This window comes from Ochotona princeps, chromosome 1 (assembly GCF_030435755.1).
Source record: "Ochotona princeps isolate mOchPri1 chromosome 1, mOchPri1.hap1, whole genome shotgun sequence".
NCBI classification, from domain to species: Eukaryota; Metazoa; Chordata; class Mammalia; order Lagomorpha; family Ochotonidae; genus Ochotona; species Ochotona princeps.
This window is the reverse complement of record NC_080832.1, coordinates 6,405,220-6,432,755: the sequence shown is the minus strand read 5'-3', so window position 1 is coordinate 6,432,755 and position 27,536 is coordinate 6,405,220. Positions and strand designations below refer to the sequence as shown.

The 27,536-nt window shown below is 51.0% G+C and overlaps 1 protein-coding gene across 1 annotated transcript; it reads right to left on the bottom strand.

Annotated features, from left to right (window-relative positions):
- Nucleotides 1-1,143: 1,143 nt before the first annotated feature.
- SLC22A2 (solute carrier family 22 member 2) lies at nt 1,144-24,697 on the bottom strand. The gene is made up of 11 exons (XM_004595483.2): nt 24,190-24,697; nt 22,539-22,642; nt 18,026-18,180; nt 15,537-15,705; nt 12,088-12,202; nt 10,748-10,854; nt 9,405-9,619; nt 8,137-8,245; nt 7,724-7,836; nt 5,386-5,485; nt 1,144-1,765 (listed from the first exon to the last, which is right to left on the bottom strand). The coding sequence occupies exons 1-11, from the start codon at nt 24,598-24,600 to the stop codon at nt 1,699-1,701; spliced, it is 1,665 nt and encodes a 554-aa protein (XP_004595540.2). The 5' UTR covers nt 24,601-24,697; the 3' UTR covers nt 1,144-1,698.
- Between the last annotated feature and the right edge of the window lie 2,839 nt (nt 24,698-27,536).

Genomic DNA, 27,536 nt, shown 5'->3' with positions numbered 1-27,536 from the left:
GCTTCTATATCTTAGGGTTGTCTTTTGTGAGGTGTGCTCCTGGTACTACTGCTGTAGATGGTGTCTCTAGGTTTCTGTAGATGGGGATGTTGCCCTTGCTGTCCCCTGTAGTAGAACTTGCACAGTGGACATTTCATGATTTTTTTTTTCAGAATCTTCTCAAGCTCTGACAATAATGAACCCTATAGCCATGGAGAGTAGAATGTCAGCTAGAAGCGGTTCCTGCCAGAAACCCTCGGGACACAGCCGTGAGCCGATGATGTGGGCCTCATAGCAGGTGTCTCGCAGGCATAGAGAGGGCTTGCTTTTGAGGAGCCGCTGGGCACACAAGGGCCTTGTGTAATTTATGGCACCAGGGCTCTCTCTGATGCAGGGTGACTGCTGGTTTCCATAACACAGTCGGACTGGGTTAAACGATTAACGTCCTCTGCCCTTCACACTCACTTGGGGGCAGAGTGCTCGGATTCTGGGGCACAGTGCTTGAATCCTGTGATGTGGGGCTAGGAGAGCTTGCTTAGTGTCTCAGGAATAGGCCGGGGAGCAGCCTGGGGAAGAGGATGGGCAGGCGGGAAGGTGGCCAGCAACAGGGGAACGTGGGGCACCTTAGTTTTGCCAGGCTTGGTTTTAGAGCTCTGTGCATGTGGAAACCTGCAAGATAATATTTGTTCCCTCTGGATCAACCAGTACAGGGGCAGGTGCATGCTGAGGGAGCAGTGGTGTTACTGGCATGGAGTGCCTGTCACACAGGATACCTGCTGGTCCCATGGCTGCCTTCCGTGGGACAGGCTTCTGGAAACTTCTAAGCAGCAACTTAAGCCTAAGTTCCCTGTGACCTGGTGACACGGAGTGGGAAAGGTGTCTCTGCTGTCACAATGGAGTCCTGAGGTTAAGGGAGAGGCTGAAGTAGTTCCCGTGACACAGACAGCCTGTGCCAAGGTCCCCTGCTTGAGCAAAGAGGACATGAACAGTGTCCTGCGGAGACCTGGGTTGAGTTCCCAGCCTCTAGCTTTGACCCGGCCCAATCCTGGTCGTGGTAACCACTGGGGAGTGAACCAAGTTCAAAGGAATTTTACGAGAATGAAAAAGGATCAATTTTAATTTAATAATGCCACTGCTGCTGTTCATTAAACTCAAGACTTTTTATTTGTAGAAGTACACAGTTGTATTTGTTCAGTGTACTGACCACTCAAGGTGTGTTCCTAAGTCTGTGTGGGTTTCCCACTCAAGTCTTACACCAATGATAATTATCCCCAAAATAACGATCAATGCGTTTTAAAGCGCCCTCACTTCTGCTACCAAAAGAGTTTTGTAAAGTTTGACCTAGATCCCAGAGAGCCTGACTGAGTTTTGGGTGTTTTCTTCTCTCCTTGACTTTATGGTTTTTCAGATATTGCCTGTAGGGTTTTCCTGGCCCACAGCTGCCAATATTTCGGTTTGTGGTCATTGCATATGTAGGGGAAGATACTCAGTGGAGAAATACAAAGATGGAGAGATACTCCAGGAAACCAGTGGCCATGGTCCTAGCGATGCTGGTGGGGCTTGCGTGGTGTGAGTCAAATCCTGCCTGTGGTGGCACAGGAAGGCGGGGTTCAAGGGCAAGTGTGGTCAGACTGGAAGGACTTTGTGGTGAGTGAAGGACTCTCTGCTTCTGGCCTTGGCATTCCAGAGCCAGACCACTGTGGGAGTCCTGGTCTTCCCTTACTTGAGTGGACCCTCCGGCTTCTTAACTTGGAGGTAAATCAGTTTTTCTTGACTTTTTCTTGGTCTGCAATGAAAAATAAAAGTGGGGAGGAAAGAAGGAAAGGTCAAAGGACTGCAAACCAAAACAAAGTGGTCCCCAAGCAAGTGAGGCAGCAAGTGGGCATGGCTGGGTTAGTCTTGTCCTGTGCTCAACACGGTGATTCTCACAAGGAAAACAAACTGAGCTTGCTGAGTACTGAACACAGCCTGGCTAGTCAACAAAATGCCCTTCTAGAAGTAGGACTACCGTGTACGAGCTCCTTTTTAAGGGTGTCCTGCTCACTCTGTAATACAGTGTGAGTGAAGACTCAGTTTATATCCATGGCATAAATAAGATAATGATTGTAAAACCTAGGAGCGGTTGTTATCAGCTCAGCCACCAGAATTTAGGAAATTATTTGACCAGAATTCATCTACTCTTGGTCAGTTTGACAAGCTGAAGAATGTAACTAAAATACCTGTTCAACCTCTACTTTGTCTCCTTGTTTCTAGGAAGGCCAGGACACTGCTGACGCTCATTGTGGACATGTTGCTTTCTCCACGCTGCCATTCTTGGCCATGTCCTTCAAACTTGTTCCCATTTTCAGTACTATTGAGTATGGTGTGGACCGTTCCTTAGCCCCCAGCTCCTCCAAGAAGCCTCTCCACTCGGAGACGATTGGTTACCAAGTTCTGCACCAGTCCCATCCAAGATGGGGGAGTAGCAGAAACTCATCCATGTCCCACAGTGACATCTTAGGCCCAACCGTGCCTGCTGAACAACTATGCTCTCTGTGTAGCACCAACAGACAAGCCTGCCTACCACAGCAGGAGGGCAGCAGTACTGTCAACGACGACCTCAGCATTCCAAACAACAACAACAACAGTAACAACGCAGCCACAGCTATGGCCACACCTGCCTTGGACTTAGTGTTACTGAAGTACCCACCTGGTCTGGGGGCTCCAGTACACTGCTGTCCTGCCTGGGAACCTGCCCAGTGAGGTTGAGACAAGTACATGGGCCAGAGAATCCAGCGGCCAAATAGGAACTGTGGCTCCATCACCTTTGGGCAAGTCCTTTAGTCTCTGGCTTTCTGGGTTGTTTTCAGTTATCAATGAGGGCAGGCTTGCTGTCTGTGCCTCTGAGTAAATACACAAGAGAAGCACTTGGGAATGTTAGCCTTGCTGCCTTTTTTCAAAAGAGGCTTATAGGGAGTAAGGGTGTACACTTGGGAATTGCTTTAGCTGCAACTAGGGTGGGCCTAGGGTTGTGTCCTTAGGAGCTTAAAGACATGAGGGCTGGGGGAGGGGTTCCTGCCCTGTCCCTCTGGGCGGCTACACACATGGACAGCTTCAAAGTCAACTGAGGTCTACACTCCTACTCTTGGATCCCCCCACCTTTAGGTGGTGCATCCTCCCCCTCTCTGTGCAGGTGGGACCTTCTCCCACCTCTGTCACAACCCTCAGATCCTTACTGGCCCTCTGCAGCTCCCAGACCGAGCATGGATCTGTCTCCTAACTGTGCACGGTGGCCTTGGGTAGTGGAGTGCAGAGAATGGAGAAGTGTGCACGGAAAGCATCTACAATAGCAAGGATGAAGCACTTTGGGCTGGTGGGAACCAACCTGGTGAATACCAAAGCCACCAGAAGCACAGGTGAGTGCTTGCGTGTGCACATGCGCACGTGTGTGTATGCTGGAGCTGCACTTTGCCACCTCAGAACAACTCAGAACATTTTAAAGCTTCATTTCCAACAAGCAAATCAGGTTGTGCTCTCTGACATAGCAGCTAGGAAAGCTGCTTTGAATAATGGTGGCCTCAGGCACCTGACAGATGTGAACTCCTGCTACAGCTACCAAGACCCAGGGCACAGGTGCTGTTGTCCCATCCCTCAGAGCGGAGAACTGAGACTTGGCAGTGTGAAGACCACACGGACAGGAAGAGTGAGGACGGCTGGCTTCTACATCCTATACCCCTCAAACTGCCTGGGACTGCTCGCTTAGCTCTGAGCTAGCAAGAGAAAAGGGACCCCAAAAAGTATGCCATCAACACTTGGTGAGCTCTGTGTGGGTGATGGGGCTAGGCACACATGGTGAGCAGGACTTGGTCTCTCACCTTTCCCACAGGGAGGTATTCATGCGCACTGGTAGCTGCACGAATGTAGGGGCACAGGGCAGGGAGCTGGTCTGGATCAGGGCCTCCATGTCACAACACGGACTGTGACCAAAATAGAGTGCCTACAAACTCAGCAAAAGGAAGAGCCTGCTCAGTGTTACCAATGGCCTTTTTAGCAGATCTGGAACTCCAGTTTATATGGCATGTACATGGGCCAAACACGGCGTTTGGGATCCAGGCAACCTGCAGGCTCCCAGCACGTGACCTTGGTGGGGGGTCACCAGAGCTGGTGGGGGGGTCACGTTCTCTGCATTCCCACCCTGATTGGTCCCAGTATGGAAGGTTTTATGAGACTGCCGAAAGTCAGTTCAGCTCCTGGTCATCAAAGCAACCAAAAACAGACTAAGGACAAAGCTGGTAAAAACCAGCTGAGCTCACATAGACCAGCAAGAAGGGTGCCACCCAGCTGGGACCTTTTTCAGATCTTCTATCTCCAGCTTGCTATTGGAATAGGGTCATAGGATTCAAACTCAGAAATTACAGGATGGGATGCATGGGCTTGTCTCCCTCCTGAGTTAATTTTCAAAGCCAACCAGTGTGAAGATTCGTGCTCATTTTCCCAGAGACAAAAACATCAGTAGACACAAATACATTGAATATCTATACTCTATTATAGGCGTGTATTTTATATTTTTACAAAATAGCAGAATATATACCTTACCATGTATTGATTTTCCCTCCATTAATAATCTAACTTGGAGAACTTTTTTGAGCAGTGCTGCCTCATCCTTTGCAGTGGGCTGTATAATAGCTCATTTACTATGATTTATTTAGTTGGTCTTCCAGCTGATGGGCACTTTGGTTGTTCACAGTTGCTTGTTACAGAAAGAGAATGCCTCAGTTACTAATCCTGCACGTGGTGTTTTGCACATGCATGTTCCTGCCGGAGTGGGTTTGTTAGGCTGGAGGACAGGCACACGCACATGCCCAGAGAGGAATAAGTCATGCACTACGGGCAGTAACGCTGGCGACAGCCACTTTGCCGCGTCCTTTGCCTGCACACGACCTGGTCATTGGATCCTCAACAATCCAGGTGGGTATGAGCACGTCATTCATGTCCCCTGCTCACGTGGTGAAGGAGGGTGAGCCTGCTTTATTCCTTTGTCACCGAACAGCGTCTGCTCCAATCCTTTGTCCATTTTCCCTGTGCAATGGTTGCTCTTAGGCTGGCTAGGGGCTTGCTATGTTGGGAGAATCAGCTCTGGGTGGACTAGGCAACTTTCTCCCTAGGCCTGACACTTTAGTTCTCACTCAAGGCAGTTTATCAAAGCAGAATTTTTCTTCTGTGAGGACAAGCATACTGATTTATTATCCCCTCTGGGTCCTGGGTTTGGGGGTCACCTTTATGTAGACCTCCCTGCTGTGAAGGTGTTTCTTGGTACATCTTGGATTGGCTGGCTGCCACTCAGTGCCTGCTGTGAGGCATGGCATCCTGTGGAAAGCGGGGTGCAGAGCTGTGCGGTGGTTCCAGGAGGGGAGCCCCTCCCCTTACCTCTGCATGTTCTCAGCCTCCTCAATGGTCTCAGGCAAAGCCTTCCCTTTGGTCTCCGGCAGCATCAGCACCAGTACTCCTGCCACCAAGCCCACCACAGCTGCAAGGCAAAGACACAGAGCAAGCCGCGTCCAACACAGAGTCTCGCGGCTTCTAGAGGGACAGCTCCCTTCCTTCTATTTCTTGTGTTTTCCTACACTTATTTATAGATTTGTTTTTACCATCTATTTTCCATCATAAATACTTTGCCAATTCCGAATGCCACTGCATTACTACTCCTTTTAGGGAAATGAAATTCTCAATATGTTGAGTCAAAATTAGTCTAGGCCAGAGGACACTGCCACAAGTTGTGGACACTTTGGAGTTAGAACATAACTCTGAAAAAAATTAACCCTGGGAAAAGGACAAGGGTAAGTTGCCAACACATCAGTCAGAAAGTTGGGTTCAAGTCAGGACTCGAAGAATGACAGCAGAGCAGCATTCAAAAGTCTAAGCAGGCCTTGTAGATCAAATTAAGGAGTTGGCTACATTCTGTTGTTCCCTTTTTCCTTGGTCCCCAGCTCTGATTTTGCGTATGTGTCTTTTCAAACTGTGACAAAAGGTTTTTTTTATCTTTACAATTGTGTTTTTTTGTGTCTTTCCATAGTATGATTCAGCGAGTAGATTTATGTGTTTTCTACCAGTCTGGGTGTTTTGAAGTGGTACGTTTCTCATGCCCTCAGTGGCAGGGGAACCCAGCTCCAGCAGGAGTTGGGGTCAGCTCAGACTCCCTGCCCTGCTGTGTGCAGGGGCACCCTGGTTCTCCCAAGCACCTACTCTCACGGGCTCACATGCGGCTGAGCTGAATGCATATGGGTCAGGCACGTTGCAGAGTGCCCTGCCCACACAGTGAACTATGGACGTGCTTACTAAATAGCGTGCCTCTCCAAACCTCTCCAAACTGCCCAAGATTCACTTGGCTATTGTGTTGTTATTGTTAATCATGTTATAATTAGTTAATGCCAGTAAGAGACACATTGAGCTGGCATCTGAATCTCAGAAATCAGTGGATCACAGAGAATGCAACATATTAATCCAGCTACTGTCCACCTGCATTTTGTATTTTCAAAGACAAATTCAGTTAGCAGGAGGGTCCTTGTCCATCTTTCCAGCTCTTTTAATGAGGATTTTCCAACAGGTTGATTTTTTCCCTCAAGGCCTCTTGGATTACTGCTTAATGGTTAGTTCAAGTCCACAATTATCACACCAGCATTGGGTGAGAAAGAAATGGGAAAAAAGCCAAACTACAAAACTGTTAGCCAAGTGACACCCGGCTCTGGCCTGACTCTGGGAGGCACGGGGATGGTTTACTAACTGGGTTATTGCCACCCACGTGGGAGGCCTGGGTTGTGTGCCTGGGTTGCCAGTGTTGGCCCAACCAAGACTTGGTTGTTCTGCGCACTGGGGAGTAAAGGAACAGATCTCTGTCTGCCTCTCTCGTTGCCTTACCCGTAAATACACACAAGCTTAAAGTTGTGAGACATTATCAGCAAGCGAGCGTCACTCCCTTACCTTCTTATCTTCTTCAGGGGAATTAATGTGAGGCTCTACTTTATTTCTTACTCTGGGTGTGGACTCTGCATTGTCAGAACAGGAAGCATCCACTCGCTCTCCAAAAATATCCTGCTCACCCCACGACCACCCTCTGTCCCCTGGAAGGTTTGGGGTCAGGGCCTGGACCAGTGCTGGGGAGGAAGGAATTTGGGGCACAGATACCCCATCAGCCTCCCTGTGGTCACAGCACAGCTGTGACGTGGGGTAAAGAGCCCGCGTGCTGTCAGCTCTGGCTGTGCTTTGAGCGTGTTTTGAGCTTTGGGATGTTGGCAGGTGCACGTGGTGTGTCTGAATCTGAACACAGCTCTGCCAGCAGGGTTGGGGTGCTGGCAGCCCGAGTGGGAGAAGGCAGAGACTCACGTCACGTTCTGCCTCTGTGTGCGGAGTGCTGGTTAGGGGACTTGCCTGTCACTTGCCTGTCATCTGTCACTTACTCCTGGAGGCAGGGATTGGGGAGGAGCAAGTGCAGCTTGGTTCCTTTCCAGCTGAGCGTTGCTCCTGAAATCCCCCTGGCCAGGAAGGAGCCGGCAGGGATTTCTCCTGGGATTTGAACTTGTCCTGTCCAACATTTTCAATGGCCTCGCCTACAAGGGGAAGGGCTCTGTGTTTCACTGAGTAGGGTACAGGCAGCAGCCGGCTGCGGCCCCTGCCTCTGATTCTGACGTCTTGGCCTTTGGCAAAGCGAAGAGTTCCCACCCATTCAGTCCTCAAGGCAGGAATCAAACCCAGGCGCGGGGTTTCTCACCGAACACCAGCAGGGGGAGCTGCAGCCAGACGGCCGTGAGCCGGTAGACGAGGAAGGGCGTGAGGATGCCGCCGATGTCGCACAGCGAGGAGCAGACCATGACACCTAGATTCCTGTGACCAAACCAAAAGGAAGCCTCCCTCCTACAAGCACTGCCCACATAGGGTCAGTGCCGTGTCCACGCGCCTCATCAAGGACCCCACTCTTCTTCTTCCCTTCCCTTGCCCCTGCCCTCCAGTGCACCTGTCTGCTGCTCTCTCTGCTATAGCCACGGGGGAGACACTCTCTCCTAGCTCAACATCAAAGTCTGCAAACCTCACTCCTGCCTGCGCCTGTGCCACCCTGCGTTCTGGCTACTGCTTTCCATTGCCTGATTGGGCAGTCCCAGCCTGGAGCGAAGCCAGGGCACTCACCTGATGAAGGTGGGGTACAGCTCAGCGTTGACTAGGCAGACCATCTCATAGCTCATGGTAATCCCCATTCTGCCCAAACAGGCCATGGCAATCTTCAGCCCCTGCAGATCTGATGGAGACACGGCCCCTTGGACCACTGTGGCTGCAAGCTCTGAGCGTGTGTGTGTGATTCTAACTCCAGACTCAAGCCAGACAGCAAAATTCCATCTTCACAGGTTCCAGAAAATGCTGGCAGATTCCTTGCGTCTGTTTCTACCTTAGATATAATTCTAATACTTTGCTTTATATTTTAAAAGATGGTTCTTTTAAAAGTAGTTGTTGGGTTCATGGTAAAGTTAAGACGATGGTCTAGAGATTTGCCATCATCACTGCGTGGCCTCCCCCATCACTGTCACCCTCCACTTGGTGATGTTAGGGCTGGTATACCTGTGTGGACCCACCAGCACTCCTTCTTAGTGGGGACGGACATTCTACATGCAGCCATGTCCACCATATCAGGGTCTCTCATGGTATGGTACCCTCCAGATCAGTGTGGGAGGTATTCCGAACAGGAATCTCCGCAGATCTGGCTCCTAGACCTTGGACCAGAAACACAAGCCTAAATCTACCTCCCTTGTGTGCTGTCATGGCCCTGCACATCCTGTTGAGTAGTCTTAACTCTTGTCTCCATTCTCCTGCCTCCAGGACTCTATTTAGACCTCAGCGGTTAATAGTGCTGTGCACAGAACTGTCCACATACCCACTGCTAGGCCACCTTTGCAGGGGCCACTCCCAAAGAAACAGCAAAACTTGGACTTATTTGAGATGATTGCTGACATTGTTGGGGTTCCAGAAACAATCCACATGGCTGCCAGGACCCTGTCTTGTAGGCTTCTGCCTCTGCCCCTCCATGGAGAAAGCATTTTAGAAGGAAAGAAGGGAGACTGAGTACTGCTTACTGATGGCATTATTCTGCAAGGCCATGTGGACAGGGCCAGGCTGTTGCCTGTATCATATCCTGGAAGCACTGGGGTGGGACTTTGAGGTGGGCCTGCCCTTTCCCAAAGCCCACATTGTCTGCTGCAGGCCCACTTTGTGGCCTGTGCTGTAGGTGCTACCACACCAGGCAGTGCCTGGGGCTCAATGTTCAGAAGGGCAAATGTGCACCTGCTCCCAGGCCGGGAGTGCCTTCTTTCCAAGTGGACCCAAATGATCAATTACCCATGCTTCCTCTCAAAAGGCAGTGACCAAGGCCTCATGGGTCAGCCCCCAGCTCAGGTTTGACTTACTGTCAGGGATGAAGACCAAGGCTAGGCAGGCGACCCCTGCTACCATATTGAACACAGCCCAAGGATAGCGGCGGCCGATGCGGTCGATGGTGACAATGATGATGATGGCAGCCGGGAATTCCATCAGGGCAGAGTAGAAGAAGTCCAGGTAGACGTCACTCCCGGCAAGGCCCATGTGCATGATGAGGCCCTGGTACAGAACTGAGCCCGTGAACCTGAGTGAAGGAGAGCACAAAGCAGCATCCAGCGGAGAACCAAAGGGGACCAGCCCCGGGCAAGAGGCTCCTGGAAAAACACTGCTGACGTAGCTCGCTCCACCCTACCTGCTAATGCTCTACGATGTGCCTCATGGTTGGCTGCAACCACCAAACCCACAAAGTGGACGAGAGCAGTGTGGCCTTGACACAGTACCTGGGGGCTATTTTGTGACATGACACTGAGTTATCTGTGACTGTGAAACCTCTCTCTTTGGGGTCTTCAATATGGTTGGGGATCAAAAGGGTTGACAGCTGCATTCACGTTTTAGGGGGTCCTAGGACCTGACCCATGTATCCCCTCTTTCTGATGGTTTCTCTACTGGCAACATGCAAACGTTTTTGGCAGCGTTTCTGCTTGTGCCGCCTACAGCAGCCACTGCGTGTCATGGAACATGTGAAGTCTGTCAGCAAGAATCCCAGTGGTTCCGAAAAGGAGAGAAAGGGAGGGTAGGAGGGTTTCAAGCGCGCTTGTCTGTGCAGGGCGGGAAGGAGCTTGCTGCCTTCATTCCCCAGTGCGGGGCTGCCCTCCGTGGTTCTAAATCTTTCCTGAGTTGGCACTGGGAGCCACTGCTGGGGGAGGAAAGTGAGCTGCTCTAGCAAGGCCTAATTCTGAGCTGTGGATGGCTTAAGCCACGAGTGTGGTTCAAGTACAAGTCACAGTGGATTGTTCTTGTTCAGATCTTTTTTTCCCCCTGTCTGGGGAGAGAAGGAGAAGCAATGGTCCTCTTCTTGCTGGTGTATTGTTGAGTTCTACACTCATGGTCAGGGTTGGTTGACCTACACCAGCAGTGCCCAGGGGTCAGCCCCATTTGAGAATCACCTACTCAGAAACATTGATTCCTGGGCCCTGAGACCAATCATATCAGTCTTTTTGGAGATGAGGGCGTGGCTGTGGGAGTCTGCAGCCTCCCAGGGGATTCTCCTGCTTAGGGACCCGAGAAAGCACAGCTTACCAGGGGCCACACATGGCTGGCTGCCATCCATGCTGGCACCAGGCTAAGTAACATTGGGAAGGTGCCCCAGCTGCCTCCTTAGTGTGGAAGGAAAGGCCAAAGATGGGACATCCACGTGAGCCGTATGTCTTACCAGTTGTACATCAAGATGAGTGTGTGTTTCCTCATCTGGGGTGTCCTGACCAAGTCAAGGAAGGATGGATTGAGCTTCTCACTGACTTCCTCGTCCACTCTCAGGCTCTGAAAACAGAACAGGAAGATAGGTATCTGGTCAACGATGGCCCCCACGGTCACTAGGGAATAGCTACAGTGGCTTCTGTCAGCACGTGCCTGCCACATGCAGGGTGGTACCCGCACCCACTCCCTGACTCTTTGTAAAGCCCTGCAGGTGCGGCCTGTTTCTTTTGATCCTGTTTCACAGAAGAGGAAGCTGGGGTAGGAGAAGCTGAGGAACTCCCGGCGTTTGCCGAAGGGACACTAACTGTGACACGCAGCAGGTGAAGAAGGGTATGGCCATGATGGCCAAGGAGCAAGCCACTGGGTGCCTACCTGGACCCATTCAGACCAGCACAGGTGCCCCCTGGAGGTGCTCAGAGAAGTGAGCTTGGGGGCTGAAGCCATGCGTCAGGAGGAGCAGAGACGGCAACCTGGGAAGCCATGCTTTCCTGTATAGCTGGCAGGCGGCAAAGGAGGGACTCTATCTGATGCCTCCTCTCTAACAGGAATGTGTGACGGGCGTGAAAGAAGGGGACTCATGGCCCACAGCAATGCCCACCCCTGCCCTGCACCTCCTGTCAGCTGAATCCTCTGGGCGACAGCCAGAAGATCCATTCTTGCTAAGAGCTGGTGGCACTTGGGTGTCCACCCCATCTACACAGACTGGGGCAGGAGAGGGAGAAGGAAGAGGGACTGGCAGGGAATGCCACAATTGCCAATGCCAGGGAGATAAACCTCAGGCTCTCCCGGGCCACCTCCCTTGGCTCTTGGTCAGAAACGCTTTGTGTGTATTTTGCTGTACCTTCTCATAGGTTCCTGCTCTTTCAGCCCACTCAGATGAAGAGGTCTGAGTTCAAGGTGCTGAGATCTAGCTGTCAGAGGCAAACTACACCCCCTCCCATGGGGAAACAGACTCCCCAGCACTCAGTGCTGCTTAAAAGGCAGGGAGGGCTTGGTGCGTGGTGTTGGGGTGATTTCTATCCAAAGTGTTTAACACTCCTCAGAGAGCCTGTGTTTTGAGGAGCTGTCCTGCTGGATGTGACGGGGCAAGAGAGCTCAGGGTGTGGAGGGCAAGTGGCCAGTGGAGATTTGAGGGGCTCATACCCCTCAATGGGCTTTGCAATGACCTCCAGTTGCCTCATGGCTTGGTGTTTTCTGTCTGCTTCCAGCACCTGCCCAGAGAATCATTCTTGGTCCACGAAGGATTCTATTGCATTTCACCATGGCAGGTGCAGCACAGCACCGTCCCCAGCTCACCTGGAGAGATGCAGGCAGATATTTTCCATTCTTCTTGGCAATGTATTTCATGATCCTCAAGGCTTTGGCATTTTTGTTCTGAGAGATCAGCCACCTTGGAGACTCAGGGATGCACCTAGGGCCCAAGATCGGGGAGGGGAACTTGTTATCCACATTGTCAGCCCATGGGCCTCTGACCATGCGGAATTCCATGGGGTTCACAGGGGAGTAAAGACGGCACTTTGGGGGTTCTGCCAGCTTCCCTCCCTCGACTGCTGACATGTGCCAGACTTGTCCGGGAAGCCTTCAAGGACTCCTGCTTGGTGATTGCTGAGCAGAGGTGCCACCTCTCTAACAGGAACGTTACACGAATGCCACCTAATGCCCATCTGTGTGCGCAGGGAGGCCAAGCAGGACAGCAGATGGGCCCTGGAACTTGGAAGGCCCTGAGAAGCAACAGTGAGGGGCTCGGCAGCAGTGCAGGTGAGCTGTGCAAGCAAACCAGCTAGGACGGGGCGAGGGAAAGCAGGGATTTCAGAAAGTCCGTGGGAAGTGAGATGAACAGATAGCTATTTTTGCTTAAAAAATCTTGAAGCCCATGCCTGCATGAGAAGATTCTTCAGGAAGTGGAGAGTGTTATGAAAAGAAAGAAAGAAAGAAAGGAAGAAAGGAAGAAAGGAAGAAAGAAAGAAAGAAAGAAAGAAAGAAAGAAAGAAAGAAAGAAAGAAAAATAGTATGTGGATTTCCCCAATTTTTTGGCAACCAAACAAGCTTATCTTTTAATTCCATTTTCCTATCAAGTCTTGGAAGTGCCCTTGGGTATCTCAGAACTTATTTCCCAAAGGAATGTTCCAAGTCAGAGTGTGGGGAATGCAAAGCCAGGCTGTGTAGTTGGAGCTCTCCATCCGGGGCGGGCTGCCCACATAGATGGAGAACAGGAGAAGGACCGTCAAGGTCACCATGGCGTAAAGGTAGAAGGTCGAGTGGGGACATCCCTCTAGCCCAAATGGGAGTGGTGTTTGTGTAGCAGGTTCAGAGAGAAGATAGGGGCTGGTCCTGGGCTAAGATTTGCTGTGGGCTTTCAGCTGACAGCCACCGGGGTTTGTAGCATGAACCTGAACATTGGGATGGTCCTCCTGCAAGGCCATTTTCCAGCTGGCTCCTAGAGCCTTGGGAGCAGCTGTGGCTGACCACAGTATAGGGTGCAGCAGTAGCTGTACCCACTCTTTCCTGAGCTGGAGAGCCAGAGACCGTGGGGATGAGGTGGTGGGATTGGAACAGTTTCAGTCTCGGGGCAGTGAGAGGAGTCCAGCCAGATGTGGGTAGCCACATCCAGATAAGGGAGCTACCACATAGAACTCAAATGGGATTTTTTTGGAGACTTATGAGCATGGGGTGAAAATGAGAGACCTAGACAAGTATGAGGGAGATGTGTCCCGCGGCTCACATAATGGTGGGGCGACGGCGGTTTTGTGGGGGTGATGGCAGCTCAGAGCGATCTATTATCTGTCTCCTGGAGACCTGGAGGATGGAGCTCCCAGGCTTCAAAGGGAGAGCGGAAGGAGGATGGAATAGCAGCTGCTGCGATAGAACCAGAGGGCACCACGCACCTGCATTGAATTATCACAGGGTCTCCCATGTGTGTGTATAATCATTCCATGTGAGCAAAAATCTTGTGTGAAAATTACAGAAGAAATATAATCAATGCCTGAAAATATAGTGTCAGGAAGGGCTGGCTACTCAGATTGGAATTTATTGGTGTTCTGATCCATGTCCTCTCCCCACAGCGACAACAAAGACACACATGGACTTGACTTGAATTCCGGAACCTTTGATTTCTCTGGCCCTCTGGTATCTGGCTGTGGTGTCTTTCCAAGACCTCAAGTCCAGCAGGTCCAGACCTGCCCTCACCATACTCCTCCTCAACTCTGTGCACACCACTCTTGGCTCGATGCAGGTGCACGGCCTGCACTGGGGCTCACCCGCCAGACATCTGCTCTGTCATGGCCACCTCATCGGAGCAGCCTACCACCTCTCCCTCATCACACCTGTGGTGTCGGTCTCAGTCTAGGCCCTTGTCATTCCTTGCCAGTGCCCTGTTCCTGCTTCTTTCTCCAGAGCACTGTGAAGGATCTTTTGAGAAATGGACTCCCTCATGGAGTGTGGGGAATTGTAAGAAAATTTAAATTGATTCTATTGCCTGACAAGTGTCCGGGGGCCTGGGGAATGGATGGGTCTGACTACTGTTGAATCACTCAGTGCCAACAAAATGGGGCCGGTATAGTGGCTCAACAGTCTAATCTTCCACCTACAAGCACCAGGATCCCATATGGGCACCAGTTCATGTCTTGGCTGCTCCACTTCCCTTCCAGCTCCCTGCTTGGGGCCTGGGAAAGCGGTAGAGAATGACAGCCCAAAGCCTCGGGACCCTGCATTCATGTGGGAGATCTGGAAGAAGTTCCTGGTTCCTGGCTTCGGATTCACTCAGCTCCGGCCATTGCGGCCACTTAGGGAGTGAGTCAGTAAATGGAAGATCTTTGTCTCTTCTTCCCTTTGGAAATTTGCTTTCCCAATGGAAATAAATGCATCTTAAAAAATAAAATGCCAACAAGAATCTTGGGTTATAGGAAAATGAAGCAATGGTCAGAAAGGCCATTTGGGAATCTATCAGAGCAAATTGGGGTGAGAAAAACTATTTCCTAACGGGCATAGGAAGAGGGAGTAGATTCAGAGGCACAAAGAGGTAAAGATAGGAGGCAGGGGGTGGCAGGGTTCTCGCAGAGCACCCGACACAGTCTTGGGCTGGGCCTTCTAATCTGTACATTGAAGCCCAACCGCAGTGTGTGGTTTGAAGGGACTTTGGGTAGGCGGCATGAGATGGATGAGGTTTGAGCAGGGTTCCATTTGGGGACCCAGCTCCTCCTCCAAAGAGGAACAAAGACCTGAGCTTGACCAGAAACAGGCCTTTGCAGGAGGGACTTCCCATCATTTCTGCCATTTTCCTTGTGTTTCCCTTGGGGAGGGATGACCAATACAGATTTCCTGCCTCGCAAGCTGGGATTGGTACAGTCTAGCTCAAGCATTATGTTGGTCCCTTCTGGGATGAAAGCCACTGTGATTGACTGGGGATGTCTGTGTTGGGCATGGACATGGAAGAGTGGGATATGAGTGTCATTCTATGCCCTCTTCATCCTCCAGTGTCCACTGAGAAGACAGGGAACAGCCACTGTGACATTGTGGATGTGCAGTGGCGTGAAGTCTCATCTAGGCACAGCAGCTGCAGCCTACTACAGCTCGAGTAAGTAAGGCGTGTGGAATTGCAAGATGAAGCCCGAAGCGAGAGGCACACTTGATTTCCCAAAGAACTGGGTAGTGTGTAAACAGGCCTGAGCAGGGAGGAAAAACTTTGAAGTGCAAGGAAAGGCAAACAAGCCAGGGCAGGTTCTCTTCCTTCGGTTCCGGAGACTCACCAGTAGTAGAGCAGGAAGCAGAAGCTGGGCAGGGTCACAGCGAGCTGCAGCCACCGCCAGTGAGGGAGTGCGTAGGCCACCCCGACTAGCACCAGCAGGCCGAAGGTGAAGGCCACCTGGTAGAGAATGCCCACCGTTCTCCGGTAACTCGGTCCGACGAACTCCGTAACTGCACAGAGATTCCAAATGTCAGCACCGCGCAGTGCCCATGAGGGCTCTCCAGGAAACTCCAACATTCTATATGTTCTATATAGCTCACTGAGAAATTTTTAATGTCCCCTAGGTGGGTGGGTGGGGCAGAGTTTGTCATAATTGTCACTGTTGTGCTAACTTATAGAACTCTTGCATTCCCACTTTGGATGGGAGGAAAAGCCTGCCAACAGAAGCCAAGCAGTAGGATTTATATATAGAAGGGCAAGGACAAATGCAACGATGGTAACACAGTTTTATCTGGAGCATGTGATAAGGTAGTGATAAGCAAAGACTTGAGCAAAGGAACCAAACACTGTGTCCAGATTGTAGATGATTTTTACATAAATGAGCACCTGAACAGAATGCGTTCTCTCCAATAGGGCCAGCATTTGCTTTGAAATACTGTTTATCTGTGTAAGTGGTTTGCAAACCCAGCAGTGGGGCTGGAGGCCTGCTAGAATTGGCAAGAATTCAGTTTCACATTCTCAGAAGTCCCACAGCCCTGCTGTGCAAGCTCGGTGCCTTGGAGTCAGCTGTGGAGGCACATGGAAGGAGGCAGACACAAGCCAGGGGCTTGGAGCCCATCAAGAGCCCATTCCCCAGCACACCCGTGCGCATGGCGTGACACTCAGCTTCCACTCCCCCCACAATTGGGTCCTGACAGATACACGAGGTCTACTTACCCTTTTCTAGGCAGAGATTTCAAAATGTTTATGGAAAGTGAAGTCAAAAGATAATAGGCTAGGGCTCGGCAGCGTGGTCTAGTGGCTAAGGTCCTTGCCTTGATCCCATATGGCCGCTGGTTCTAATCCCGGCAGCTCCACTTCCTCTCTATCTTTCCTCCTCTCAGTATATCTGACTTTGTAATAAAAATAAAATAAATCTTTAAAAAAAAAAAGATAATAGGCTGGATATACATCAGGTGAAGCCATTGCCTGCTGGTGTGGCATCCCGTATGAGCGCTGGTTCAAGTTCTAGCTGCTCCACTTCCCATCTAGTTTCCTACTAACACACTTGAGAAGGTAGCAAAAGATGGCCCAACTCCCCGGGCCCGGCCATCCATGAGGGAGACCTCGGTGGAGTTCCAGGCTCCTGGATTTGGGCCGGCCCAGCTTTGGCTCTTGTGGCCATTTGGGGAGTGAACAGTGCAAGGAGGATCTCTCTCTCTCTCTCTCTCTCTCTGTAGTTGTCTTTCAAACAAATAAAATACATCTTGCTTTTATTAAAACAAAGATGCATTTCTTGTGAACTTACTGAAGATCCTTGGTGGATCGACCAAGGCAGTGTTGAGATCCTGGCTGCCACCTGAGGCCTGTTTTTGCTTTAAAGATCTGGCAGATGTATCACAGACTTCAACTAGTATAAACCAGACAGAAATGCACCCTGAGAGCATCTGCCTGTACGAATCACCTGAAAAGGTCTTAAAGAAGAATTGAACGGGAAGATGTAAGTGCTGAGGAAAGGGACAGGTCTGTGGTTGACAGTGGCTGAAGTTAAGGACAGGGTTAGAGTAAAGTGATCAGAAAGAAGCCGTGACAAGTATGTCAGGGACACTCAGAGGGACTGGTGAGGCAATAAGCGGAGGTTGGGGGGTCAACCTCTGTTGAAATTGACCTTGACACCATTGAATGTTGCACGTTTCTCTCCATTACATATTCTAGGATCCAAACAAGTGGCTGAAGAACTGCGTGCGTTCCTTCCTCCTCTGTCCAGACACTCCTCAGAGGCTCCCTGGCAGGTGTAGTTTTAAGAACTTCTTTCCCCTGATGGGATTTCCCCTGGTTAACTTCTCTGTGTGCAGTTGTAGGCATGTGAACGTGTTCTGGCTTGCACTTGAGTTGTAAGAGCTGCACCATTTAGATATTTGTATCCCAAGTGTCTGTCAAGCAGTGGGATGTGAATTCTATTCCTGGCTCTGTAAGCGGTGGGTGGAGTAACCCGGGTGGGCTGACTATGGGACCTGTACTGCTGGCTTTCTCGTGTGTGTATGGAAGGGAACTGTAGTTTGCTGCAATGGATTTACATAAAGCGACAGAGTCCTTGAGAAATAGAACAAATCCTGATCACTCAATCCTGCGCTTGACCAGGCCTGCTAGGCTTCACTTTTTTTGTGTGCCCAAGTCCTTAAAAATAATAATAAAAATAAAAACTTCTTTTTTTTTTTTTTAACTGCAAGACCAATCTCCCCATGTGCTGGTGACGCTGGGTCCACCTCTCTGCACAGCACGCCCTGCCAGCCTGCTTGTCGTGGCAGCCTTGCTGCTGTGTTCCTGCAGCCCCAAGCCCCACATTCTTACTCTGGATGTATCCTATCATCCAGCTGGCTTTGCTGACCAGGCCTTGGATCAGGCGGAAGATCAATATCCAGGCGTAGCTGGGCGACACGGCCATGAGGACTCCAGACGACGCATTTATGAGGATGGTGACTAAGAGGCAGAGCTTGCGGCCAAACCTGCAGGTGGAGAGATGGGAGAGAGGGGGAGTGAACAAACCTGGAGGAAAAACCCCGCTAAAATAAAATAGAATTCACGGGGGTTACAGAAATCCAGACAAAATCAGAGATTAGCTCTCAACCACGGACATGTCATGGAGAGAAGTCACCTCAGAATCCCTCGAATCAGTTCCATTCTGGACTCTTCCTCAATGTCCTGCGCACCCACTTAAGTACAAGGAGCCTTGCTCACACCAGGTCAGTGCCCCTTCTGGTCCCACCTTGAGGTAGGTGGTTTGAGGAGTGGTCGTCCTCCCAGGTCCTCCCTGGGCCTAGCTAGCAATTACGTCACCCTGTGAACTGGGGTAGGGGGCATTGTGAATCTATTCTCGGCCAGCTGCCTACTCAGGGAGGCTTTTTCTCGGGAAAAGCCAGGATTTCCCTTCACTGTACTCTTCATCTCTTGTCAACATTGTTTGGCCTTGCGTGCTCCATGGAAACCATGTGTCACATGTGTGACCACTCCCTGGGGTCATGGCCACGCAGCCCCTTCTATGTGTTTTCTTGGTCTCAGGACACAGAGTAGAGGAAAAACCTGGGTGCTGGAGTATCCCCAAAGCCTTCCCCCTCACCATGAGCAAGCTGGGCAAGTTGTCCACCCTTACTCGACCGCTTCATCTCACCCCTGCCAGGGAGCTGGTTACAGACACAGGGGCAAGCACCTGCTCTGCTCTTGCTCTCATTTGTGTTCTTATTTTCATCACATCCACCTTGGTGCTCAGAAAGGTACCTGACTCTGACTCTGCTGTGAATGCAGATTCCAACAATTCTTCATGGCAAGCAATTATTTAACTTTCAGTTATTCACTTCTGTCTGAACCTGTACTGTTTGTCTGTGGCACACCCTTCTGGGCAGGCAGCTCTGTTCTAGTGGTCGCTGCAAACACTCACTGTTGAAAATGTCGGCAATGTTAATGTTTTTAAACCTGATAACTACAGACTGAGTGGCCCACGATTGATTGATGTTTCTGGCTTTGGATTGGCCCAACTCCATCTGCTGTGGGCCATTGGGGAGTGAACCAGCAGATGGAAGAACTTTCTCTCCTTGTCTCTCTTTTTGTAACTCTCCCTTTCAAATATAAAAATCTTTGAAGTCTTTAACAAAAAATCTGTTAAGAGCATAAGTGAAATAGCTGAGGCTGCCCCAGAAGTGACTGTTAGTTACACAGCTGGCAGTGAGCACTTCGGGAAGACCCTAAGTTGGGGGGAGCCATCCATCCAGCTTGAGCTGCTTCCTGCACGGCACAGGAACAGTGGGTGCTGGCTCTCAGGACCATCAATAGCGTGGATTTAGTTTTTCTCATGATTTTATCCACTTGACCCAGATGCTCATGAGGCTGCCCTGTTGTGTCTATATGGCGACATGCTATGTAACGGCACATTTCCAGCCACCTCTGACCAGTGGCCTCACTTCCACAGCTTGAAATGGACTGTGTCCATCACTGTGAGCCAGCGGTTAAACATCTACAATCATGTTGCACTGAGAATTTCCCAGGACTGAATGATGACCTGGAATTGGTGAGGGATTACTCTTTCGTGTCCAGTGACAATAAGAGTCATTGCTTGAGCTGTTATGGATGAGGGAATCAATGAGGTGACTTACAACAGATTCATTTTCAAAATCTCTGACAACTTCTCCCTTTTCTTCTCCCTTTCTTCCTTCTAGTTATAAAACTGACCCTCAAAAGAGTTGACCTGGAATAAAACTTAGTATTCTTGCTTGCAACCTTTTCATAATGTCTTCCAGTTTTTGTTTGTCTGAAAGACATTCTAACCAAACATTTGAGTGTGGTTTCAGAATTCTTCATGGAAGATAAAACATTTTTATTGAATGTTGCTTTGCTCTGTGGATGAAATGGGCTTCTGTGAGATTCTTGTCACATTGTAAATGTCTAGAAGTTACTCAGGGAACATTGAGTTTGCAAAAGATGCCTTCTTTTCCTATTTTCCGGATCTATAGTGACTGTCTTATTACTTTTCAGGTGTGGGGAATGCCCAGATCACTGGCTATGTCCGGCTCCAGAAATCATTTGATCTAGTCCTACCAGGAGTACAGCAAGTGGAACTCAAAATGTAGTCAGTCTCTAGCAGGCAATTTATAAGTTGGTCATTTTGTACGGCCTGCAAATCACATCCTAACCATGTGAACGGCCCTTGGCAGAGGCACTGTTTCCCAGCCTTGCAGGGCCCCCCTTCTCACTGTATGCGCGATACGTGGGACCGAAGCAGGGACAATCACAACTCAAGAAAACATGGAGGCACGCAAGAGAGTGCTCCAAGCAGCTTGTGAACATCAGAATAAAAAAGTAAGTTGATTTTAGTGAAAGGCCTTTTTGAAATCAGGACCTATTGGGAATTGAAGCAGGGGGGGGTCTTCCAAAAAGTTTAACACAACTATATGTGATCAGAACATCATGCATGGGTGTCTTAAGTTTTTGCAAAATAAGCTTCTTTTCTGATTCCATTCTTTATGAGCTTTTTGACACATCTCAGACAGAAAGCTTTGGGGAAGAGCAGCGAGTAACCACCATTCCAGCGCAGACTTTAGCAGCAGGCATAATGAGGTCACTCAGCAGGTGGATCGCTGACTCAGGAATGCAGGGTCAGTGGGGAGTTGGGACAGGGAGGCCTCCTACTCACTGAGTCAGGAACAGAATCATTAACTCATTGCTGTGGATGGTCTCCAAGGTGCTCACTCGCCTGGGGTCTGGTCCTCCCACTCCTGGCGGAGGAGGGAGGAGAGTCGAGAGAGGGCAAAACCAGGCAGACCTTGCTGAATGATGAGTCTCTTTTGACTCAAGGGGTGGTCTGCTGAGCTGGCCTCATTCCTGGGGCAACCAAAATCAACACTAAGCCACCTGCATCTACACCTCCCACAGTGAGACCAGAAATAACCTCAATTGGGAGTCTGAGCGGAGGGTTACAAGTATGAGTGGTAGATGGAGCCACTGCTGGCCCAGAGCCTCAGGATTACATTCCTCTCTCCTGTGCCGGCAGACCCCAGCTCCTCAAGGGGTGTGCATGTCACACAAAGTCACCTTAAACATGTTTGAAAGCTTGCATGCAGCCTAACCAGGGAGAATGGTCTACTTGGGGTTGATAACTCCCAGGCGTGGGTTATCTCAGGAATATGGGCAAGGACAGCCTTGAAGAGCAAGGCACCAAACTTGTGTTTAAGAGTTAGTTACTTAGGTAGACAGATTTGTAGACCACACACAGCTATATCATTTATATATACATCATACAAAAGTGCTTCTCAGAGTTTGTGGAAAGATGGAGCTAAAAAACTAAGCTTATTTTAGTGCAAGAAGTTTTAGGAGCCGTGCGTAGGGGTTTCAGGATATGTATTTTCAGTGAGCTTTCTGCAGACCTCACAGGGAATTTTATGTCCTAGAGATCACTCTCTCCTTATCTGATGAAGAATAACACTGCCCTAAACGTTGAGGTCAGAGCCTGGCCAAAAGGCAAGCCCTCAGCATGCAGTGGTCATCAGCAGTATTCAATAATTAACCCCAATGGCCACATTGGCAAAAATGCACATCAAATATAAGGTCAGTTATTCCATTGCTTTCCCTCTGGGGGGCTCCTAGAAAGTACCTGACTGCTCCTCAACAGACAAAAAGATGCATGTTCTGAGGAACTTCCGGTAGAGTGAGCCAGGAATTCCAAAATGACAGTTAAGCAAGAGACACTGGGCAGCCCAGCAGAGAGCAACACCACACAGCGACCTGCTGAGGCATGGATGTATCTGGGAAGATCCAGCATAGGGAGATATAATTGCCCAGCCCTGTCTAGGCATGTGCCAAGTGCTCTCTGGATGTCAATGGGTCCTGTTTCTCTCTCTGGAGAGTATATGCTGAATTCATGCAGATCGTCACATCTGCCCATGGGTCCAGGCCACACGGAAGGGAGTTTGCCATTAGACAGGCCATGGGAGAGGGTATACAAGAGACAGTAGAGGACAGGACAGAGCTCAGGGTCCCTGAGAGCTCGGGAGCAGGTAGGTGGTGGTGACCACAGACCGGAGATGATAATAGGGATTGAAAAGTCTGTTCCTCTTCCTCTGAACCCCAGACTGCTGGCTATGCCACAGGGAAGAATCTGCCTGCTGTTGTAACATCCCTTGACTGCCCCAAGCACAGAAAAATGAAAGCATGAGTCACCACCATCCAAGCTAAGATTACAAAAGCAGCAGGTCTGAGAGCCAGGAGGCCGCCACCCATGCCCCCCCAACCCGGGGAAAAGGTGGTTCAAGTGCCATCAGGTGAGCACCTGGGTGGGGTGGGGGGCACTGCAACTCCCCAACAGGTGCTTCCCTACCTGTCTGCTAGGTAGCCGATGCTCATGGAGCCGATGAAGAAACCGCCATTCACCACTGACTGAAACAGGTCCAGCATCCAGGAGTGGTCACACACCAGGTTAAACTGCGTGTCCGTGGGTCAGGAGAGAAAGCAGGCAGGGCTCTGTCAGCATGTGGTTAGAGCCAGTCACTCAGCTCTGTGCTGGCTCTCCTCACACTTCCCACACACAGCCACGGAAGCCGCTGAGCGCACCCCCGGCCCTATGGCATTAGCCTGAGCCGCAGTATGGGTCACATCAGCTGAAATCCATTGTTTCCTTTCTAACTTGACCACCCAGAGACCAACAGGTGTGTAGGAGAGGTGCATTGCAGCCAGGAGGGGGCTGGGTCACTAAGCCATCTCCTGGCTGTCTTGCCAAAGGCTGTTATATTTGCCCTTGCTGGAAGAGGAGGAAGGTGCTGGGCTGCAAGGAGAGCTGGCCCAGGAATCCAGAGCCCCAGCTTCTGTAGCCAGCTCTGCTGAGCCACTCTGAGGCCTGGGGCAGAGCTCTCTGCTTGGGGCATCTGACCCCTCAACTCTAGGCGAAGGGCTGGGAGGGGTCACCCTGCGCAACCTCTTAAAGCCATATGATACAATCTGCAGCCTTCACACTCCGTGGAACTCTGACCACTGCAGGTCCTGTTCAGGCCAATTTACTTCCCATGGCGGCCAAGCACACTGTTCCTAGTAATCCAGGCAATGTAAAATGTCATAGTAATTTCACCTCTCTCTTTTGCATTGCCCCAATAATAGGCTCTCTCTTAATTATGTTTTTGTTCTCTCCATACTTATTGAGATGGGGCCTCACGATTAAAATTCTTTCTAGAACAGAATATATTTGTTTATATAGGTAGATTTGTTACATAGGTACACTCAGAGAGAGAGATCTTCCATCTGCTGCCTCATTCCTTAAATGACCACAACAGCCCGAGCAGGGCCAGTCCAAAGTCAGGAACCTAGACCCTCTTTTGGGTCTCCCAAGGCAGTGCCAGGAGCCCAAGGACTTGGTGTACCTCTGCTGCCTTGCCAAGTGCATTAGTAGGGAGCTGGATTGGAAATGGAGCAGCCGGGACTTGAACCTGATCTCATATAGGATTGCAGGCAGAGGCATGTGCCACATGCCAGCCTCTGCAATTAGATTTTAGCATGACTGCATTTTACTTAACTAATAGCATCATCTCCAGCCTAAAATGGTTTAGTAAGAGACACTTGGAGCAGATTACAGAGAGAAATGTGACAGCCACGTGGAGAAAAGCACCTTGTGTCTCATGGTACAGTGCACTTGAGGAGAGCCCCCGAAGCTTTTGGCATTCCACCTGCGCCTGGAGCAAGCACAAAACTTCCAGCAAAAGAGAAAACTCGGTAATCTCTCCCCTGGCCTCACTGCCAGGAGCTTCAAAATGTGTGACGTTCGCCTCCTGCTGCGACTGGCACAGGCTAGGATCATTGCTGTCAGAGCTAACACACTCTCACTCCAAAGAAAATTAGAAGCTGCCTCTCTCCCTCGACAAGGGGGATTTTTGTAAGCTGCCCTGAGTCCACAGAGCGTGTTCAGGCAAGGTTACGAGGCCTAGATTTTTCGTGAAAAGTTCAGTCATCTGGTTTTTCTCTTTTTCTCTGAGCTCACTTACCTCGGTGACGATGGACGAGCCGGGCATGTAGTACACCCAGCTGTGCTCACACGGGCTCAGCGGCAGGTGGCTCCTGTTGGGGGCCAGGCTGGCCAGTGGGTCCACGCAGCTCAGGGAGCTCTGGTTCCAGTCCACCTCGTAGCGCATGCACTGGCGGAGGAAGGCCCCATCGGCCTCACCCAGGCCGGGCACTGTGTAGTTGAGCTCCTCCTCGGGGCTCCAGCCGCAGCGGCGGCTCAGCTCGGCCACCCCGGGGCTCCGGCAGTGGTGGTCCGGGGTGAAGCCCAGGAAGACGATGCCCACATAGATGGGGGTGAACGCGGCCGAGAGCAGCGCGAGGAGGAGGAAGGTTCTCTTCTGGAAGAAGTGGAAGTCCCCTGCGTGCTCGAGGATGTGGTCCACGGTGGGCATGGCTTCTGATGTTGGAGTCTGCCGGCTGCGGCTGCGGAGCTGCCTGACTGTGGCGGAGAGCAAGTGCAGTCAGCCCAGCAAGAACGCTGGACCAAAAGTCAAAGGGTGAGAGTCCTTCGGCTCTCAGGAAGCTGCCAGCCTCCGTGGCAGCCCTGTCCTGGCCGGGGTTCACTCGGTGCCCTCTCTAGAGGTGCATGTCCTGCTGCTGCCCAGGAACGCCCCCAGAGCAAGGCCCTGGGGGTGTGATGTCCTCTTTATTGTAACACCACCTCCCCGAGGGCTGTGGTCACCTCACCCCAGCACCACAAACAATTCCGCCTCTGTGTCCCGCAGGGAGAAACCCGAGCTCTCTTCCTATCTCAGTCGGTTAATCTCCCCCCAGCCTGGAAATGAATATGGTCCTGTCCCACACACATGCTGACCTCTCTCCTCCGAGGTGCTGCTGGGGAGAGGCCCACGTGGTTGCGCAGCACACTGCAAGCCTTGGTGGCTGGCTGGTGCTCCTGGCAGGCTTCTCGGGCTTTGCACACTCAGCCACTTCTGGGCTGCTTGGAATGTGTGTGCTCGGGAGGTGCCAGGAGGCTTCTGGCTTTGAATATGAAGGAAAAGTCATTGCCAATAATAAAATTTGAAAATGCAGAATGTCAGAGAGAAAGAGAGGTCTTCTATGTGCTGGTTCACTCCCTAGACGCTGCAGTGGCCTGGGCTGGGTGGGACGGAGCCCGGGGGCAGGCCTTCACACGGGCAGCAGTGGTCCAGCTCGTGGGCCGTTCTACCCTGCTTTTCCTGATACACTAGTGGAGAGTTGGGTCAGAAGCAAAGTAGCTGGGACCCGAACCTGTGTTCAGTTACGGGATGTTGGTGTCGCAAGTGCTGGTTTAACCGGCTGTGCCACATGCCTGTCCCAGGCCAGAGCGTGCGATTCCCCTTTTTGGTGGTGACTCCCATAGTGTCTCTCGAAGAATGACTGTTCACGTACTTAGCCAGGGTGTGCATGCGGGCAGGGGTGTCTTCACTGCTTTTCATCCTTCACATTCCTGCCTGTGACTAGGGGCATCTTTAGGACGGGGTCACATGTGCATCAGGAGACTGCTAGCGCCAAAAGTGGCCTGCTGGGATGTGTGCGTAACAGAAATTCAATGTACTTTTAAAAAAAGATTTTATTCGTTTTTAATTGGAAAGTCATATTTACAGAGAGAAGGAGAGACACAGAGAAAAATCTTTCGTCTGCTGGTTTACTCCCCAAGTGGCTGCAACAGCTGGAGCTGAGCTGATCTGAAGACAGGAGCCAGGAGCCTCTTCTGGGTCTTCCATGTAGGTGCAGGGTCCCAAGCCGTCCTCGACTGCTTTCCCAGGCCACAGCCCGGGAGCTGGATGGGAAGTGGAGCTGCCAGGACACGAACCAGCGCCCACATGGGATGCTGGCATATGCAACGCAAGGACTCCATTCACTAGGCTACCATGCTGGGCCCTCAATGTACCTTCTTCTCCTTCCTCCTCCTCTTCCTTTTCTTCTTATTTCTCTTCTTCTTCTTTTTTTGAAATGCTTATTTATTTTTTTTGAAAGTCAGAGTTACAGAAAGAGATCTTTCATTCACTTACTCATTCCCCAGATGGCAGCAGCGGCCAGAGCTGAGCCAGTCCAGAGCCAGGAGCCAGGAAGTTCTTCCAGGTGTTCTGTGTGTGTGCAGGTACCCAAGGACCAGGACCATCCTCTACTGCGTTCCTAGGCACATTAGCAGGGAGCTGAGTAGAAAGTGGAGCATCCAGGATTTGAACCAGCAAAGTAGATGGCTTTACCTCTACGCTGCAGTCTGGTTCTCGCCTCCTTTCTATGGCGTTGCCAGGGAGTCTGGCAGTAGGGACTCAGGGTGGAGGTTTGATGCAGCCATTAAGTCACCATCTGGAGTACCCACACCCCACCTCAGAGTGCCTGCACGGAAAGCAGGGCGGCTGTGATAGGAGCTGGTGCCCGCATGGGATCCTGGTGCGTGCAAGGCGAGGACTTTAACTGCTAGGCTGCTGCACTGGGCCCCCCTTTTAAAAAGTGTTTCTTACTTGAAAATCAGAAATACATGGAGAGAGGGAAAGAGAGATTTTTCATCTGCTGGTTGATTCCCCACACGGCCACAATGGCTGGGGCTGGGGTAGGCATAAGTCAGGGGCCAGGAGCCAGGAGTTTCATCTGATTCGCATGTGGGTGCAGCGGCTCAAGCACATGGACCTTCTTTGCTGCTTTTCCAAGTGGATTTTAAGTGGAGCAGTTGGAACTTGAACCAGTGCCTATACAGGATGCTGGCTCAGCAGGTGATGTCTTAGCTGCCCCACAGCCAGCTGTGGAGGGACTTCCCAAGGGTCTGCTTGAGTCCTGCATGAGTCAGACCAGAAGCCAAGACTGTCACCTCAAGCTCCTGCCCTGCCCCTTCTTCCTGCTGTTCCCTGGAAGCTAGGCAGAGTGGGCGGGGTGACTAAGGGTTGTCCATTGCACTTCCTTCCTGGGGACTCAGAGTCAGAACTCACGCACACCCTCACCACACTGGGTCAATCCTCTGACACCTGCTGCATCCAGACTGTGACATTCAAGGCAGCAGATGCCAGGCAAGGCGCAAACAGTGGGGCTGCAAACCCCAGCACAAAACACTGGGCAGAAATGACTGGATAGGGAGGAGTTAAGCCACTCTCAACTGTGCAGTTATTCAGTCCCTTTTCCAAGGCCCTGGTACAGATGCAGTACAAGCATTCCAGTTAGGAGACGGTGACACGCTATGGCAATGCCACATATGCTGTGAGCATCCCATGTGGGAGGTTCCAGTGGTGGGACAGGGAGTGGACTCAGAGCTCATGGTGTGGGTCTGTGATTCCAGCTCCCTGTCACTGACATGACACAGGTACTGGGTATACTCAGAGGGGCAGCCAGAGGGCCACTCGGCCAAGGC